Genomic DNA, 20,620 nt, shown 5'->3' with positions numbered 1-20,620 from the left:
GTGTGTGTGTGGTGTGTATGATAAGAGAGGAAAGCCAGAAAAGAGTGTTGTATGTGTGAAACTAGGAGAGCTGCTCTCTTAACCTCCAACCCCTTCACACACACACACACACACACACACACACACTCACACACACACACACACACACGCCCACCTCCTCCTCCTCCACAACCCAGAGGAACGTGAACCCTGTGTAGAGGAAGGGAGCTGGAGCTGGTCGGGGGGTCGGGTTGCAGGACTTGTGCTACATTTGCAAACTGGGGAAATATATTTAGCCCCGGCCGGGCAGAAACAGGGACATGAACGCACCGAGACCCAGAAGGAGGCTTGGTATGCAGCCGTCAGCCATTCAATGCCCCGGCTGACGTGGGAGAGGGCTGGGGCAGTGCCCAGGGAAACCCCCTCCCCTCTTTCTCTCTCTCGTTCTCCCTTTGCTTCATTCCTCTGTTCCTCTCGGCCTCTGTTCTGATCTCATTCTTCCCGGCCCCTCTGTCCATCTATCTCCCGGAAAATGGGCATCAGACGACGTATTAATATGGATATGAGCTGAGGTAGAAAAGAGTCACGGGTTCAGTGCAAAAGCAGCACACTGAGGACATGAAACACAATAATCGGGGCTTTGAAGCAACTGGTGCTCGGCCATAGTGACCGTTCAACATCCATAAATCTAACCAGCTGTGTGTCATATGTTTGGTGACCACATATCCGATGTTGATATCTATGAAATAAAAAAGGGAGATGATACAGTTTCCTGTATTTTGACTGTAATAAACTACAGGCCATCTGATAAGATTGGGTACTAAATAACTCACTTCTCTCTTAATTTTCCTATCTATCAGTCTTTAATGATAGAGTACCCTATTAGATAAAATTCTTCAGATTCTTATTGCTCACCTCATTTTTGTATTTTATCTCAAAAACTGTTCGGAGCAATAAATTGCCAGACTCTGCAATCATATCTTCACCTTTCCTTTTTATCTGGTCTTCCATCTCTCCACGATTAAGACATCAAACGTTCGTTTTGTGGTGAAGACAGGAAAAAAAAAAGAGAGGACATTTCCAGGGACAGGCCAACAAAAGCGGGGACTGTCCCTGGAAAATGGGCACATCTGGTCATCCTAGTCATACATCATCCTCCACAACTGGTCAGCTAATATCGATCAATATTTCATTACAAGCCTACATTGATTTTTTGTATACTAACTGCCTGAAGCGTATAGGGAAGAGCAGGGATGAAAATATAGGTGGGACAGTTGCAACACTGACTTTTTCTCTTATAACATGGAAGTCCACACAAAAGAAGCCGAAAACCAGGCTGATCTGATCAGTTTTTTTCACAGCAGAAAAACATTTTTTATGCTTCTGCACTGGCGGCAGTTGTCCTTCCACCCATCTGTCCCATTCTTCTGAACACAATCAAATTTTGGTGGTTAAAGGTCAAAGATCAAGGTCACCGTGACCCCGTGTATGGCCTTGTTTTGATGAATGCAATATCTCAGGAAGACCTGGAAGGAATTTCTTCAAATCTGGGACAAACATACAAATTTAGTAACACCACTAGCAGAAAGACATCTCATGTACACACCGATGAAAGCCGATTGAATCCAGTAACGAGATAAACACAGAACAAAGGCTATCATTACTGACATCCACATGAATATTAAAAACACCTACAATAATTATTTTATCTGTTTTAAGGACTAAACTTGATAACTATGGACCGGGAGTGTGGTACACTGTAACAACCTGTAGTGTTTTCCATCATGCCGGCCTGTGTTTGGTGCAAGCCAGGGTAAAACTGATCGAGATCGGGGAGGGATATAAGTAACTCGGTGCTTAATTTGCTGATTATATTTGCAGGAAATGTCCAGTGTTTGGGTGTATTCTGGAGCAGGTCAGGCTGTGAGGAAAGAGGCGATTATGCACTGTGATGAATCTGACACATTGGTCTAATTTCATACAATTGCAACATTTAACACGGTAATTGATTTGAGAGTAAGATGGCCATTTGCTTGGAGGACTAATGGAAACATTAATGAGTGCTGCATGCCAGAAATATTTAATGTTTTTTTTTATTTATTCAACCATTACATTCATCCCACGCCTGTGTTTCTTTCATCCCGACAGAGAGGGACGAAATTAATGATGTGAAATGTTGATTTCCAGTCTGATTGTGTTATCAACTCATTCATCCAAAATTAAAAAAAAAAAAGTTTGATATTGGTGGGGAACATGTATATGTTGTTCACCATGGTTACGCTAAATAAATGCATCTCAGTGCAAAGAGAGAAATATAAGAAATATAAGAATGTTAATGTTATGTTTGTCCCTATTCTCCCCTACTATACATATTAGCGTACAGTATGGATTTGGGTCAAGGCTATAGGAGTCAGATTGGAGGGGTGTTGGTGGTGTTGGGGATCCAGTGTGTCCACTAGAGGGCGACCTTTGACACAATGAAAGGGGCTTCTCCATGGCTACAGACCTGACCTCCTCTTCTGCTCTGATGACAACACGGTCGGCTGGAGATGGTGAAAAAAACATGGAGAGCAGAGCCACCAGTCGGCTCCTCGTGCAGCCAGACTCGGCAGCAACTGGGGCAGCTACTGCTGGGATCTATATGTCATGACTGACAGGAGGAGAGTCTCTCCTCAGCATCTAAACCCTCGAGGCCTAAAGAACTAAGCAAAACCTCATCTCGTCTACAGAGTAATGGGAAGAAAAATGGATGGATTTTGGTATTGCAGTGATAGAAATTATATTTGACTTGTAACATCTCTGGTCACCGCAACAGAGCATCAAAGTTTGTATTCCTCAAACAAGCATTTTGTTTTTAAATTTTAAAAATGTTTCAAGTCTGAAAACCTCTTACATTATACCTCTTAATATCTATATATATTAAATTTGACAATGGCATTTTAAGCCTAACAGAGAGATGACAGCACAGAGAGGAAAAACAACATGCAACAAAAGTCTTCAGCTCGTTTCACAAATGCAATTTTCAAGCACTGCTTGTATGCGGATGGCAAACGGTAGCAGCGAGCATTTTTTTTTTCACAAATAATTGCCACACTGATTGCAAACTGGTTAAATTTGCAGGGACTCTCACATGCTCATGCATGTGTGGCATTTGTTTTGATTAGTGATAAGAGATCATGCAGCTCAAGTGCAAATGATCTCCTTTTACAAATCACATGTTGCATGTTGAAAATCTGGTGGAATAAACTCCAGGGATGTTGCAGATTACAGTCGGCACCTTAACCCCTGTGCCACAAGGACACCCAATGAAAAAAAAATGGCCACATAATTATTGGCAGATAATGGGAAATTTAGATTACTATTTATTATTCAGATAATGAAATTATAGCCAATAAAAATTGGCTATAATATTATGAGATCATGTTGTGTTTATCAGGAAATGGTGGTTATTAAGTCACTGGTAGATGTAGTACATTAAGTGGACCACTATAAAAGCTGCAGTAGAGTCTAATTAATGTCAGCCAAGCATAAAAAACTGCTGTTTGTTCTTGTTAGCAGTCTGACTATGTTGTTGATTTCAGGGAGTTACAGAGAAATGAAAATTACTTCAAGTTTAATACTTATTGATTAAGTTCTGGTCAGGCACTGACTGAGAAATCAATTTGAAACAACTTGCTGGTGATGAACATTTTTTGCTTAATGCATTGATGATGACCTGAAAGGAATATTAGTTTTAGTTTTTATGAGTCTAGACTGCAGTTTCAGGTCTTCTGAAGGACACTTCTTTGTGGTCTTCGTGCTTTTAGAGGATCCAGCCACTGAAAAGGGACACGGCTATAATGTGTTCATTATGACAGCCCCTCTGATTTGATGCGATATCGTAATGCTACGATATTGTGTCTCTAGTCGTTAATGATAAAAGACAAAACAGAAAAAGAAAAAAAAAATATTTTTTTCAGCTCATACTCCAGGAACAACAGCAGACATGATGTTACCCAGTTCTCACAGCAGCAGCAGCAGCAGCAGACAGTCTCTGGCTGTCTTTGCACACCTGAAGACGGAGCGTGTTTTTGTTGAACTCGACACACAAACCAGCGCTGCACAAACACGTAGGCTGCACCCACACACACACACACACACACACACACACACACACACACACGCACGCACACAAACACAAACCCATCTAAACATCCTCTCCTTCGTCTCTCCATCCCACTGTGCCTGCACACGGAGGGAGATTCAGTGGCCCGGTTGCCATGGAAACCAGGCTGAGTGTACCAGCCAGCTCTACCGTTGGCTGATTGTGGCTCTCGTGTATTTGTGTGTGCGGTGAGTGAGTGTGCACTTGCGTAGGTGTGTGTGAGACTGTTAAGCCTATACAGGGTTCTGCTTTGAGTTGTTCAAGGGGAGGCTAAAATAGGCTATACGTACCAAAACCTATAGAGCGCCTGCAGTGCTTCGTTTTAAGCCAAAATCTTTCCCTGAGGTGTAGAAACATTCATAGATACTTCATATATTAAACGGCTGAGTTACTAAATCAATTTTTGGATTATGTGCAGCATTTCAGCTGTTCGAAATCCCTGCGCCTTGAGTGAAATGCTGTGCACCAGCATGAGACAGGGGAGGACGTTTATCTCAGGAAGCGTTAAATCATCCTTACTCTGGGTAATGAGTTTCTTAAACAGTGTGAGTGATTAGGAATCGTGCCTAACCTGCAGGCCCCGGTGCACGTGGTCCTTCGGCAAGCAGAGTTAATGAAGGACAAGGCAGTGGGAAGGGTGATGTGTGTAGGCGAGGACGCAGCTAACCTTTAGAAACCACAGGAGAGTTCAGCTCCCTGTGTTCACCAACAGCGATGTTTTTTTTTTCTAAAGCAACACCACTACTGAACAGGTAAATGTCATTCAGCACAGGGCAAATCATTTCCTCTCGCAAATGAAGAGGTCAGACGGAAAATGGGGGACTCATTTAGCTGTCACGCAGCGTCGCTTTGAGAAATGTCATGTCCAGACAGGACTGCTGCGCGGGTCGCAACCGCGTGATGCCTTAACCCCGCCTCGTGAACTCCCCGAGGAGCAGGAGGCTACATTCATAATGCAGGCCTACCTACATTCAGATTTATTGCTCAGATCTTCTTCTTTTTTTTTTTTTTGGCTGTTCAAATTACTTTTCTAAACGTGGCCAATATCAGTTTCCAGAGTGAAATGTTCACGATCCTGAAAGTAAATCTCAAGGCCACTGAAGTCAGCGTTTTCGGTTTCATTCATGAGCTAATGTTCAGCAGAAGCCAACAAATTTGTGAGCAGATGATAAGGAGGACGAGGAGATCGAGGAGAAAGAGAGACAAATTTTTACTTCCGTTTTTTTGTGGCGCAATGGCTGTTTGACGGCGTGTGTGGATGCAGAGTCAGAGCCAGGAGTGATGGGTAGAAATGTTCCGTTACAATTTGGTCCTTTCCACTACATCAGCCAATACCAAGTACCGATCCGACACCGGTGCGTTTAAAAAAAAAAAGTTGAGTTTTTTTTACCATTGATCCACAGATCATTCCTCCTTCTGTCACAGACTCTAGAGACCCTCTGCTGACCACGAGCTGGCTACAGTAACAGTAGAAACACACTCGACGCTGAAGAGCCGCAGATCGACCCGAGGTCCTGCCCACTTCCATTCAACACCCATGTTAATCAATTGCACTGAACACACAGAGCATGTTGCGGTGTACAGCTCCATGACCAGCTCGAAATCTGCAGCTGCGTTCAACAAGCGAATCTGGCATGAAAACACACCTATAATCTACTATGAACAACATAAGTGATGTATCATATGTGATATTAATTATCTGACCCTACTAAATGATGAAATATGCCTCCCGTGATTTCCTCTTTTCATTTCTCTCCTCTCTCCCTGCTCCTCTCCTGGAGTTTCACTTAACCTGATTTTTTTCCTCCACATGATGAAATATGACAATCTGCCATCCGCTATCTTTATTAGAAATAGTATCAGTGCTGTTTGTGGTTGTATTTTCTGAAATTATGTACTTATTCCAGATATTTGTCAGTTGTGTCTACAGAGAGGGAGAGAGACGAGCAGCAGGCAGGCAGGCAGGAGGGGGGTCTGCTTTTTATCCAGGAACGCATATAAAGCTCTGACTACATGATGTTATTACAGAGTTCAGCTTTATGTGTGATTAGAAAACAGCAGAGGAGGAGAAAATGCACCTCTGGTCTGTTCAGCCACCGCTGAGAATTCGCTCAAGAGCTGACATATCGCGGTGCTGCATGGCGCTTCGGCGTGCGGCGTCTTTCTTCAGACTCTGCAGCGCGATCTGATGCCGAAGTAAAGCTGGCCATTCTCTCCTCCACTGACGAGACACTGCTGGGAGGTAGCAGGGTCCTGTTTTGGGGTTTATACATTATGTGCTGTCGGATTGGTGCACAGACTCGTGTCCTCACCGATGCACATTTTGATACTAGTCACTCCAGGCAAGTGATTGACATAAAAGTTGCATCAATTCTGATATGACTGTTCACACTGAGGTCGCAGTGTAAAAAAAAAATAATCAGACCTGTATCTGATTTAGGACCTCATATGAAAGTGACACAAAGGAGAAGTTAAAAGATCAGATCCCATGCGATCTGACTTGTTCACATCATCATGAAAAAAAACAAATCTGAATGACTTTCAGCTGGAGCTCCTTCTCACAAAGCAATGCATCTCCATCTGCAGAGAGTGAGGGTCAGGGGGGAGTGGTGTGGGGGCAAGTCCAACACCTGGGGACTAATAATCACAACCGGAGCCCTGGAGGAATCTCCGCTGATGTCTTCCACCTCCCAACTCCATGACAATAAAGCTGCGTGTAGCTGAAGTCACAGGGGTTTTACTGTTGTTACCAGTGATGTTATCGAAGCCATTTCGATGTGTGAGATTCAGAACAGTATGTGGGCTGTCTGCGACAAACACACAGGTGAGCAGGGAACGATACGCCTTATTTAAAGACAAGAATATAAAGGGTTTTTATAGTTTTCTAAATCACAGTAGAAAAATCTGCAAAGAACTGCTACACGGAAGATAAACTGATGTGGTAATAACAGTTTGCTAACGTAAATTCAACAGTATGATCATTTTTTCTTTCATCAGCGGTGCCAGAAAGTTTAGTTCTTAAAGATTATACTTCCTTCTTTCAGCCTCTTGTGTGCATCCTTCAGACTTTCTGCATTAGACTAAGAATTATAAACCTCGTATTCTTGTTTACTAATCATTGTATTTGCTCTTCGAGGTCAGCTTGGTTATGTCACACTAATTTCATATATCCTCTTCTCAGCCAGATATTCTTGCTGGATATTTTATTGTTGGCACTACTAATAATACAAATTATGCAGAAAAAAAAGCTAATTCTCCACAAAACAAAAATGTTGAGAGGCTTAGCATCCAATTAAGGTTAATTTATTCTTCTGTAATGAGAAAATCTGAAAGGATTAACATTAAAAAATACAATTTTCAGGATATTTTCTGGGAGGACGTTTCAGTAAAAATATACGATGGTCATCATATATTGTTTTTAGCTTGTAAAAGTAGAATTCTGTTGGTGTTTAATGGATCAATCACATGAAGGCTTGCAAGAACTAAAATTTCTGCAGCTGCATCATTTTAGTCATTTTTCAAGCAAAAATGCCAAACATTTGCTGGTTCCAGCTTCTCAAATGTGAGACTTTTTTGATTTGTGTTTTTTTTCATCAATAATAGTAAACTGAACAAATAAAAACAAGCGAAAAATAGCTTTGGCTGTGGGAAATTCTAGCAGGCATTTCTTTCAATATTTTCTAACACTCCATAGTCAAAACAATTAATCAGGAAAATTATTGGCTGATGGCTGTTTTTATTTACTGGAGGGCTTTGTCTGCACACAACCTTAGTCATTGGTGCGTTTATTTACAAAGCCATTCTTGGAAAAATTCCTACTCATATATCTTCTCCTTTTAACTTGAAATATGGAAATCACAGTCTTTGCTTTGTGGACATTTTGCGATCTGTTGTTCCCAAAGTCTGAACTGAATTTACTTTAAAGCTTGTTAACCCTGAACGATTTAAAAGTTATGATGAAATCTGCAGAGCCAAATTTGTCAACTCAATTATCTATCGACTTTAATTTACTGTTGAAACTTTGTTTTGCTGTTATTTTGGCCAGGTACCCCTTGTAAAAGAGCTCTTTTATTTTCTTGGGTTAAACCTTGTTAAATAAAGACTAAAAAGCCAGTTTTCAAGGTCTCCATTATGGTCATTCTCGTTGACACATGCAGCTGTTTCCCGACCCAGTAACATTTCAAAACTTGTGTCTGTCAGCTTCTTTCTTTTGCTGCATGCATGTTTCTTGTTCTCTTGCTGCTTCTGTTGTTGTTCTGTCTCTGTCTTGTTGTTTTTTTGCCTGATTATTTTGCTACTGTTTGCTACACCTCTTGTTTACTGTCGTTACCTCACATGTCTGTCTTGCCGCATGTGTGTGCTGCTCTTGTTTTAGTTGATGCACTGCCTAACACTGCCATCTGTTAGCCACCTAGCCACCACTGTTTTAGATAATATGACTTTTATGTAATGTTTGTTGTGTGTGTTGCTATCCTTTTGCTTTTGATACCCTTTTAGTGCCTACCCTCTTTGCTCAAGAGGCTCTTGCCTTTTGCCAGGTGCAAAAGGCAAGAGCCTCTTGAGCAAACTTGAGTCATAGGTGATCCTGAAACAAGGATCACCTATGACTGAAATACACTCGCAGGCACTGGAAAAGGAAGCGTAGGGTTTGTGATAAAGAGCAGCGGACCCTGAGACAGTCAACAATGGAGGTCTTTCGAACATGCAGTCAGATCAGCTGGACGCACCACTGCTGACCACCCCAGGAGGAGAGGAGGAGAGCAGGGACAACAGCCACGCTACAGCTCGGACTTCAGGCTGCAGTTAAAGCTGATGGACAATATTCACCAGATCATATTATCATCACCATCTTGTCGCTGCTGTTTGTATTCAATCACATGATCACATTTCGTTTCAGCCCTAGTCCAAGGATGTTTTACTTCATGGTATGGAAATTGTAAAAGTTAGATTTGAGAGACAAATAGAAAGTCAACACTACTAATTACATTTTTAATTAAACTACAGCTTCGGGGAGATAAATTAAAAGCATTAAAAGACCTCACTTGGACTCCATTTAAGTCTCATACAAGTCTTCATTAAAGAAAACGAGAGGAGAGTTGAGACTGAGTCTGGCACCTGGATTAGTGGTCTGGAGGAAGGATTAAGTGTGAAATGTTACCTGTCGGACAAAGCTGTTGGAGGTGGTGTCAGAGGAGGTGCTTCCATCCGAGCGCTTAAATCGGCTCTTCCTCTTGGCGTACTTTCCCTGAGAGCGGAGGGGTCGGAGGGCCGGGGAGGGGAGGATTTGGAAGGAAAGAGAAAGACACAAAAAAGTTTAATTGCGTTGCTCCGCAATAACTTATCCTGACATATCTGGTAGAAAACCTTGTTTCCGAGGAGCATGACAGCCATTAACATTTGGCACAGCGTTTGTAAAAGCTTCTGAATATGATCAGGCAGTTGGAGATAAAGCAGCAGCCTGGAGAGGAAGTCAAGCAGCGCGTCCATGAACAACCTTCATTACTTGTCATTTTTCATGTTCTGATGCAAACTGGGACCTTGTAATCTGATTGGCAGACCCCTGGCAAATGGCCTATCCGGGTTGGGCAGAGGCCACACATTACATTACGAGCCCACCCTGCCCACATCGCCATGGTTACACAATGCCGACTAATCACATTTGGTGGCAATCAGGCGACCGTGGCTGTTGTTGTTCTTCCAGCGTGAAAAAAAAAGAGAACTGCTGGTTAAGATAACGCTTAAGTAAACAAGAAAAATCAACATACAGAATGTGTATGTGTGTTACCACAGTTACAGGACACATTTAAAACTTATATGACTCCACACACACACCTGTGTATACATGCTTCTGCACCTCACACACATCAGGGGGTATAGCTCAGTGGTAGAGCATTTGACTGCAGATCAAGAGGTCTCCGGTTCAAATCCGGATGCCCCCTGAAAGCTTTATTACGTCTCGTATTTCAGTAGACAGCTTTAAAAGACAGCACAGACCGAAGGACTGTACCACTGCTTTTGGTTTATCATGTTTATTTTGATACAGTGGGCCTCATGCAGGAAGCAATTTCCGAACATTTTTGTTGTTGTCGTTGTTTTGTTCTCAATATGTTCTCAGTTTGTGAGCACCCTTTAATTTATGGGATTCAGCTGTGTTTCCTTACTTTTGCTCTTCTCTTAGGTAAGAGAACATTTTACAAGTGGTTGAGAGCTCTTATAAAGAAGAACACAAGGAAACTCAAGTTTATATATAATTATGTTTTATCAAAATATCTATAGTTCTATAGAGATATATAGATTTTTTTCAAGGAAGGAGCACAGGGAGACATCTATAGAGCCCATAAACTACCATCATGTAATAAAAGGTTATCAGTTAAGTATTTGAAATAAATGTGTAAAAAATAAATATAAAGCTTTTCCCTTAAGTTTGTAATAAATGGCAAAAAACTTTTAATGCCTTTGCCTTAACCACCAACAATTTGATCAAACAAATTGAAAGTGAATTAATTATTTAAAGTTTTGTTTTTGATTCCATCACTCACTCACTTCTGTTACTGTGCGTCCTTCTGCAAACACATTGACAGCATCACAATATAGCGTTTTCACTACTGCTGAAATTCTTCTCACAGGTATTTTCTGGTGACGTCTCTCTTAGTGTTTGCACGCGGCATAACGCCTGCCCTTTAGTAGTGTCTGAAGGGCGTTACCTATGCGCATAATAAACAATTGGCCACGCTCCTCCAGTTTATGATCAACTGGGTTTCGTCATTCAGCACACCAAGGTAAGAGCAGATTCAGATGGTTAAGGACATTTGCAGCGTCTGCAGATGACTTCTTTTATTGTTTCCTCTTAGCAGAAAATTAATAGAAAAAAGAAATTGAAGATAATGTTTCTGCATGAGGCCCAATGTTCCCTTTCTTCCTTCAGAAAGGTTTTCTTTATGGCTGCAACTCACAATTACATTTCATTCTCACGTAGTCTGATTGTTTAGTCAATAAAATATCAGACAATTGTGAAAAAAAAAAAAAACATAATAAAAATACAATTTCCCAGAGCAAAATGGGATGTCTTTAAATAGCTGGTTTTGTCCAGCTATGCAAAATCCATAGATATTCAATTTACAGCAATATATGAATAAAAAAAAGAAAACACAAATGACTTAAACGAGCATTAAATAACTACATTTTTTGTTGTTGACTACTGTCAGTCAATTTCAGTCTTTTCAGGCTTAATCTTCTTTCATTTCAGAGTCTGCAAATCAACTGCCACCTGAAAGATGACATACTGCAGCCTGCATACTGAACCACTAAACTGCACTAGACATGACTGTCAGACAACAATCACTTTTAGTAAAAAAAAAAAAAACATATCAAAACTTTTCCACAGTTTGTGTCCTGTTCTGCTGAATTTATCAATAATCTACAACACCTTACTTAAAGTTGTGGAGCAGGATTTCTGCATTTACCAAACAAGTTCACACAATTCTGATCAAGCCCGGTAAATCTGCCAGCAACCAGAGTTTTCACGTCTCTTCTAAACACGCTGGTGCACCGGTAGTGATCAGTTTTACATCAGCCAGCAGAGCGATGATTGGTTTGCCGGAGCTGAAGGGGGAAGTAACCGTAGCAACAGAGCAGGCTCCAGCAACTACTGTAGGACTACAGTGGAGACATACGGCATCGGCATGTGTCTACAGTGTGTGGATTTACTCTCACTGCTGCCAGACGGCTAAAAGTTACAAACTGCATTTTTAAAACTCAAACATAATCCCTTGCAGCCGTCACTTATGACTGAATACAAATGCGTGGCGGTGTTTTCGTCTGCAGAGACCCTGCCCTCTGCCTGTATTTTCTTATTTTGTCATTATTTTGCTGTGCTCAGGATGTTTTACCAGCCCAAAACGTTGGTATTTGACATCCTGAAAATGAGACTCAAAAATCAGCTTTCTGGCGTGTTCACGAACACCTCGGACAAATCCACCTGAATCTACCTTTAACCAGGTTTTATATCTCAGTCAGTGCAACCAACCACGCACTTGTTATCCAAGTCCAAACAGAACCATACATGTTATAAAATTTCAAATTATATTTAACACTGAATTTTATGCTATAGATTCAAGAGAAATACAATAACAAAAACAATATTTTAGGGTATTCTGCAATAGTGATGTTCTGAAATACTGATACTGAAAAATATTTTTGGTTTTAGAACTCACATTAGCTGCTGAGCTCCACTCGTGATCTTTTTTAACCAAACCACTTCCACACAACTGAAGTCGCTCCCTTTTTTTGGAACTAACTCAGATATGACACACACTCGCTTATAGCAAACCGACTAACCTCGAATCCCACAGTCTGCTCTCACACATATTGTACGCTGGAAACAGTGAACATAACCAATCAGCTGCCTCAAACCTGTCCGGTGGCGGGTTAACTGCCCGCCGACAGTGATCCCTCCTCCGCCCAGTGTTTTGTTATCACTGTCACATCGTGTACAGCAGGGCACGCCGAGGCCCTCACATGAATGACGCCGTCCTGCCTGCCTTCAAACAAACACGACCTGTTACACCAGCACCAACTGGTGTGAACATAAAAACACAGAGCGGCCGAGAGGTTTCCCGTGTTAACAGATAAAAGAAAAAAAAAAACACATCTGTTGCACGCTCCTCTTCAAAATAATGGAGCCCAGGAATTCATTTGAATTCATTTTCCACCTCCTGTAGTGCAAATATAATGTATCTATCCCTGTGTGTTGTGCTTGATTTACTGCTGCTGACGGGTAGGACGAACGCACAGCAGGATGTTCCACAGAACTGTGATACACCCAACAACAATTACTCTGTTACTGTGGTTACTGCCTTTTAATGTTAAAGTTAAACTTGATGCGATGATAACATGAGAAAAGATGTAATGAGATATAATAGAGGGTGACATCACTGCTGGCAAATGTTTCCACCTACGCTGACTACAAGTTGTCCAAGAATCATGGCTTCTTAGAAAATGCCATGTGCACTGATGACTCTGCAGAGACACCAAGATACTGCTTATCTTCTGTTTTTTGTATTTTCATCTGTTATCTGAAAACATCAGATTCTCACACAGCCAGAGGAGGTGCAAGTGTGCGTCCTCTTATAGTTCGATTAAAAGAAAAAAAATCAGTACCGTCGAGTGTCTCTACTCAGGTGCAGCGTCCTGCGGCCGCTGTCTTGTATCGCCTGCCCCTGAGCGCTTGGTGCTCCGACCAAACCAGAGGAGCTGATTGTTGGAACAGTGGAAATATGAATCGAGACATTTTTGGTGAGTTTGACGCTGACGATGTTAAATGATGACACTAAATTTACAGTTTTTCAGTAGAGCAGCTGTTCCTGGTTAAATAAAACGTATATAACTCACTAAGAATAACAATCTGAGCCTGTCAGTGGCAAAAACAAGCACAGGAAAACAAGCAAGCGTCACCTTCCCTGTGCTCTGCTGCAGCGCGACACCTGCGCGCTGTGTCCATCACTCTTCTCTGTCTCCATCACAGGTAGTTTTGTGGTTTGTGGTGATTTAGAGAGATTTAGAGCCTGTAAAGTTAACAGCCTGCCATGCCGTTGCATTGCTCTGCGTATCATGACGCAGCTAAAAATCAAGAGTTGAAACTTGTTAACCACCAGTGCGTGTTGTCATGAGGAGTTTTACAAAAATATGCACCGGCTGATATAAAAATATATTTATGAGTCCCCTTAAATCCTCATTGAATTGTTCTCCCTGTGCTTCTCTTAAACTGTTGTTACTGTTACTGTAATACACACTGACTGCACAAAAAAACAACTGAATCTCAGTCGACTAAATGTTCTCCAACTGATGATACATTTCTAGGTCTGCTTAATGAAACTGATAAGTGTAAATTGTAAATTTTGCAAATTAGGTAGACAGTTTAAATAAAGAAATGCATGTGTATGTTTTTAAGGGTTGCCTGGGACAGCAGGTAGAGGATGACTGGGTATCTATCTGTCAACTTGTTGGATGGATTTTATTCTTACGGTCTGTCTTAAAACAACAGTCAAACGCCCGCATGTGTCTTGAAACAGTTTTTGTTGATTCCTCCTGCTTATACGGGCCATGAGGAGATCCCTTCCTGATGTGCTTTCAGTGTAAGTGATGGGGGACAAAATCCACGGCCCTTGTTTTGCACAAAAATGCATTCAACCATTTATCTTTATAGTTTGGTTTATTTCTATTTGTATGTTTTTCTATTTGTTCAACCAGTCTGCTGTGTACAATTTTTGTGTATAATGATTGTGAGCAGCAACTTGCTCTTGATATACAACCGTGCTGTAAAATGATAAATAAATTTACCTTGTACCTTCTTGTAGCTTATCTGAAGCTGATATGAGGCTTCTTGCAGACTGAGTCAGAGACAGATCAAGAGGATATCTTCAAAAGTTACAGCCTTTTTAGCACCAAACTCCCTATTTTTGTTGCTATCGCTCCATTGCAGCTCAACAGGTAAACACGATCATGGGGAACACAAAGATAAGAATTTTATACTGAAATAACCAGAACATTGGAAGATATCCACTTTATTTGACTAACTCAGACATCATTTAAGCTTCTGAATATATATTTTTGCACAAAACACGGCCTGTGGACTTTAGTCCCCATTTCTTACTAGGGGTGGGGGAAATTTCCGATTCTTAGATGCATCGCGATTCGGACGTGGACGAATCTGAATCGATTCACAAACGTCCAAATTTCGATTATTTAAATCTGTTAATTAAAGTGATACAGAAGCTTCTAAATAATGTGGAACTAAGAAGCGCGGTACGCGTCATCGCCGGGACACTTTGGGACGCGCACCTGGAGCGACACGCGCACAGCGGAAAACAAACATGGCCGACCGGCAGCCACCTCGCCATGAGGTCCGAACAGCTCCTTCTAATTTAAAAGCAGCCGTGTGGAAACACTTCGGCTTCTACAACGTCGACGGCGGAAGCGAACTGGACAAGAGCCACGTTATATGTAAGCTGTGTCGAGCTAAAATAAAATACTTTGGCAACACAACAAACATGAGAAGCCGTAACTCGATTCCACCCGACGGAGGAGTCGGGGAGACGGCAGGCTGCTGTTGCTGCGGCTACTAGTGGCTACTGTTGGTACTTTCCAGTTTGCACATATTTCCAATAGTTTAATAAAATATAATCGAAATGAATTCTTATTACAAATGCGCTGTTTTTAAAAATTGCAAGTGACGAATGCTTATTCAGTGAGACAAAAAGAAATGTGTTTGTGAAAAAGTGCATCAATATACATAAAGATGCATCAATAATCGTTTTATAATCGAATCGTAGCCCCTGAATCGTAATCGTAATCGAATCGGCAGGTGCCCAAAGATTCCCACCCCTATTTCTTACAGGGGCGGGGATGGTTGTGTGAGGCAGGAGTTATTCAGCACGGTGAATTAGAGGGCAACAATCTTGTTTTTTTAATATAAATTTCATGACGTCCACAAAAGTCATTATCAACCCCTGTATTAATGTGTTTGATCACAGGATAGTCATATTGTCACGTTTAAGGGTGCAGTGCCTCTTTATAATGGCCAGTATGAACAGGAGGAATCACCACAGCCATGTCTTTATGGGCGCCTGACTATAGACCTGAAAAGTTGTTTACGTTTCCTTTAAAGGAGCAATATGTTGAACTCTAATGTGAAACAGGAAAACAACAGCACAAGTTACCCAGAGCAGAAATTTTAGCGGACTATACAGCTGTAGTGATGTTGTCAGGGAAGTACAGTAAATATGGCCCGTTACAGATTTCTCCTTTAAGACAGAGTGCAGACAATTTATAATGATTGCATTTACACCCGGCTGAGATCTGGCTAATTTGACTGTGATCCATTCAGCTGCACATATATACAGTACCTTCATTAAGGTGTTTTGCTTCATGCTAATAGCAGGTGTAAATGGGGTCTTACTCATCATCTTAATTGCTGAGATCTGGGGCTGCAAACAGACAGATCCTCTATTCAGCGATATTATCTAAACCAAATTATTTGGAGGTAAAAACAAACAAAAACATACACCAGTGAGAAAGATATAATCCACAGGAGCGCAAAATGAAGGATGTTAGGTCAAAGTTGGACCAAGAAGTAACTCTGCAAAACCTGAATGTGGACAATGTTGACAGTTTAATTAATCTATTTTTTTTTTGTCCACCTCTGTTTTCATTTCCAAAGAAGTCCCTTAGATAACACGATTACTCTGGAAATTCGTGCCCTGCAGGAGATGTTGCCATGCCACCAGATATCTCAGTAATTAAGCTGGAAAATAAAACGTTATCATAACAGATAGAGATCAGAGCAAAGTCACCAAAATAAGAAAAAAATGCTTCTTTTAAGGATGTTCTGGTGATGTTTGCAGAGCCAAACTTACACTTAGTCCACAACTATGTTTAACTTGATGCGTGTGGTGCAGGTGTGTGTGTGTGTGTGTGTGTTTCGAGGGTTCTCCACGTTCAGAGCCATGATGAGGCGAGTTCCTGTCAGCAAAGGGCAGGAAAATGCCAGAGGAAGTGAGGAGGGAAGGTTTCCTGTTGGTAAACATCCTCCCAGATTAACTGTATAATTAAAGAGGGTGTTGTGAGCGAGCAGGGGGCTTTAAAGGGACAGTCTGGATTTTTTTTTTAAGTGGGGCTGTATGAGGTACTCATACATAGTCAGTGTGTTAGCAGATAGCTGTCTACATGCTACCAGTTTGAAGAAGCAGCTGGAGAACTGTTGGATGATGATGATGATGATGACGGATGTGGTGAACAAGCAAGTGAGCGAACAGCTGATTGTCTCAGTTTTTCTCAATGAGGATGACCTAAACTGCTACATGCATCAGCAAACAGGCTCGGCGACGTGTCACTTGTTTGAAAAAAATCGCTCACCCTGACTCTGTTTTAGTGAAGTTGACCTCTGACCTACTTTCTTTGATCAAAGTGATCAACAAGGTTGAGAAGTTGCACCTTTTATATGAGACACAACACCATCAATATCCTGAAAAAGGACGAGGTTTGGAAGCTTTTGAGGTACCATTGTGACTTCTAACCAAGGTGAAAAGCAAAGAATGGAAACAATTGTTTACATTATATCTGGACAATTGTTCTCGCTTTGTCAGCTCGAGATAAAAAACATGTCAGGTAAATCTAGCAACTCCCTTGCCAGGTAAAAAATAATTAAACTATTACACTATTTTCATTACTGATTAATCGTTGAAGCAGTGGTTCACAAACTTTTTCTGACATGCCTCATTTCAGAAGCCAAAAAAAGTTCACACCCTCCCACCTCACAATTACTACCAATCATTAACAATAATTCAGGATGCAAATGTTAAAAAATGATTCAAATTTAATTTTAGTAAATAAATGTCAGCATGATAGCATCAGCAAAATCTCTAGTTTGTTTATTTCCCCTACATAAATCAAATCATTTCACTTTGTTTCACTCTATATATTTCCCCTGGTTATCCACCCGTCCTCCAGTTTTGGCAAGTAATTTTTCCAAAATGCTGTTTTCAGCCTCTGTAATATGGAGATTTCCTGTTTTTCTCCTTATATTCTCCTGTTAAAGTTAATAACTGGCTATGGACTGACAAAACAAGTCATTTAAAAGACACCACCTTGGCCTGTGAAGAACTAGGACGGACATTTTTCACTATTTCCTGACATTTCAGAAACGCTGCAGCCCAAGATTTAACGAGAGAACAGTCAGTTTTAATCTTTGTTGTTGTTTGATAACCACCTTCACCACCACTTCATTCGATACTTCTTTGTTTTGGTGGTTATTCTGGCATGCTGAACTGCCAAAGTGTTCGACCTCACCGCCACAGACGATCACGCGAATCTTTAAATCGAAGAATGGTGACTGGCTGCACAGTCATGCTTCTCTAGTACAAAAAAAGTACCGTCTGATTGTTTCACTGCTGAAGTTTCAATACTATTTGGTCGATACCTTACACAGTGAGTGCTGTTACCCTGAAAAAAATATTAACGTTGAACTCTGGCCTTTAAACTGGAGCAGGGAGTGGGATGCACAACATCACGACTGCAAAATGTAAACCACATCACTTTCCTTTTCTCCGTACGTTATTCTGCTCAAAGATATCCACGCTGATCTGCAATCTGACAGCAGTCAACAGACACGATGTCTAATCTAAGCCGCCCTCGACGCTGAATTTGGATCAGTTCTCGGTCAGCAGTTCATTTCTTCTTCTTCTTCTGTGGTGTGGGGTTGGGTGGAAAACCGTCTTTTTCAGGATATTAGAAATGCTGTTCGCTGCTTGTTTCTCCACAGCAGAGTTATAAATACATACACCAGCATGACCCGCCGCAGGTCTGCATGAACTTTATATCTAATTGATCAGAGGTGCCACACACGCGCACTAACACACACACACACACACACACACACACACACACACACACCATTCCCCGCAGCCTGGCATAAGGAGGGGGTCCATCTGTTTCTCGCCACCACAGCCTCGCAGCAGATAAAGATCTGACTTCTAAAAACAGACAGGACGAGGTGAGATGGTGCGAGCAGGATGTAGATAGCGGGACACAAAGTGGACAGAGAAGGAGCTGAGGGGGAAGAGCGAGAGGAGAAGAGAAGGAGTGGGAGTAAAGAGGAGAGAGCAGGACTTGGCATGGTTTGAAGCGTTGGTTGTCTGTGGTGAGGTGTTTTTTTTTTTTTTTTTTTTTTTCCTTTGCTTCTCCAGAGAGACAATGACTGAGCTCAGCGTGGGTGTGTTTGTTCTAGATATTCTCATCAATGTTTTTTTTTTTCATCATCCATTTAAACACTTATGACTAAAATACAAGCCCACGACATCATGACACTTCCTACTAAAAAGCCACAGCCTATTTGTAGCTGTGAACAGAGTGAGACAGCAGCGAAAGTTCAGGATAAAATTGTAAATGCAGGTGGAAAAAAAAAAAAAAACACACAAGTTCACCAAGTTGAATTCTAGAGGGTAGAGGAAGGTGTTACAGCACATTTTCTCCGGATTGAAACATCAAAACCCCAAAATTAATTACTCTTTTCTGATCATGTCATATTTGAAAACTTAAGACTCCTTTTTATACTAATCCAAATAAAATTAATCCCCTTTCTGATCCTAATTTAGTGCAACCTGGTTAATTACTGACTGATTAAACAAAGGCGTGGCTTTCTTAAGCACCCAATCAGCGGACAGCATAAAAACAAGCGTTACATCATATCCTCGCAAACGGTGGGAGACTTATTAAAACCGCAAACACAATTACCGGCTAGACAGAGGCGAAGGATTGAATTATAAATCATAATCTCCCCAAAAAAACATAAAATCTGGACGCTATAATGCATTTTGCTTCCTCTGAAGATCACTAATTATATTAAACTGAGGCTTGAATCTGTGCAGCATCATTTCAGACTCCCGAAGGCAAATTAGGCGACTTAATTGCCGAACAACCTGTTAATCTTCAGAAGTGAAACAGCTTCACCGTGATTTTAAAAAGCCTCTTTGATAATACATAATAAACGCGCGACAGTTTGCGCAGTCTTTTCATATTTCTGTCACAATAATCCCGGTTTTCTTCCGTTTCTTCTTACCTGTGTGTGTGGATGATGGTCGAACATGTCCATTTGGATCTCCTGGGTTGAGGTCGAAGGCGTCCTGGACATACTACTTTTCTGTACCATTGATTTAACTTTTTAAAATCTATTTTCAGTTTCGTGTGTTTATGACGGTGTCGACAGACTCATCTTCTTCTTTCTTTCTTTCTTTCTTTCTGTTTTTTTCCAGCAGGGAGGAGGGTGAAGCCGCTGATGTATCTGAGCTGGCTGCTAATATAATGGCAACAGCTGCCTCCCTCCAGCCTATAGCGTTTCTAACTGGCGCACCAGGCTTTTACACTGGAGTCAAGGCAGGGGGATGACGCATCAGCACATCCGGTTACTGCCTTCAAAATAAAATTTACTTTTTTGAAAAGGGGAACTAAATAGTGCAGCACATGGGTTTTCAAAGTCTGAGAAAAAGAAGCAGGAGGACGTATTTATTATGATTATGATTTATTATTATTATTACAGTGAAATAGCCACTTTCGTCCATAGGAGCCTCCAAAATCAACAAAATATGCAAATCGGCAGAAATTAAAGATTCAGACATTATCGACCCACTCTCATGCCAATTAAAGGTGGGTTTTCAAACATAAAAAAACAACCAAATAAACTCATAAATGCCTCCGTACTGCTCATCTGGTGTAATCCAAGTCTCCTAAAGCCCCCAGCTTGCCAAGTTGACTTGAAAGACATAATTTACAACATGTTTTTAGTCTAAACCTTCACTCAAGAGCCTTTGCTTGGAGACACGTTTACATGTGCATGCACACTCTTAACTGTGTGTGTGTGTGTGTGTGTGTGTGTGTGTGTGCACAAGTTAACAGCATGTTGAGGGTTTAGGAGACTTGGATTGCATCAGACAAACAGTGTCAAAC

General features: G+C 41.3%; 1 protein-coding gene and 1 non-coding gene across 3 annotated transcripts in view; one reads left to right on the top strand and one right to left on the bottom strand.

The window, feature by feature from the left end:
* cacnb1 (calcium channel, voltage-dependent, beta 1 subunit) overlaps positions 1–19,994 on the bottom strand; it is a 52,369-nt gene extending 32,375 nt beyond the window's left edge. For both annotated transcript variants that reach the window (XM_084745076.1, XM_084745077.1), the window contains exons 1-2: positions 19,737–19,994; positions 9,282–9,368 (exon numbers count right to left, since the gene is read on the bottom strand). In XM_084745076.1, coding sequence (XP_084601202.1) covers positions 9,282–9,368; positions 19,737–19,826 — 177 coding nt within the window. In that variant the 5' untranslated portion in view covers positions 19,827–19,994. The remainder of the gene's footprint in view (positions 1–9,281; positions 9,369–19,736) is intronic.
* trnac-gca (transfer RNA cysteine (anticodon GCA)) lies at positions 9,991–10,062 on the top strand. The gene has a single exon. It is a non-coding gene; the product is annotated as a tRNA-Cys (tRNA).
* Positions 19,995–20,620: the final 626 nt, after the last annotated feature.

This window comes from Lutjanus erythropterus, chromosome 19 (genome assembly GCF_056507025.1).
Source record: "Lutjanus erythropterus isolate fLutEry1 chromosome 19, fLutEry1.hap2, whole genome shotgun sequence".
In the NCBI taxonomy this organism is placed as follows: domain Eukaryota; kingdom Metazoa; phylum Chordata; class Actinopteri; order Lutjaniformes; family Lutjanidae; genus Lutjanus; species Lutjanus erythropterus.
The sequence above is the reverse complement of the archived record's forward strand: the minus strand, read 5'-3'. Positions and strand labels throughout refer to the sequence as shown.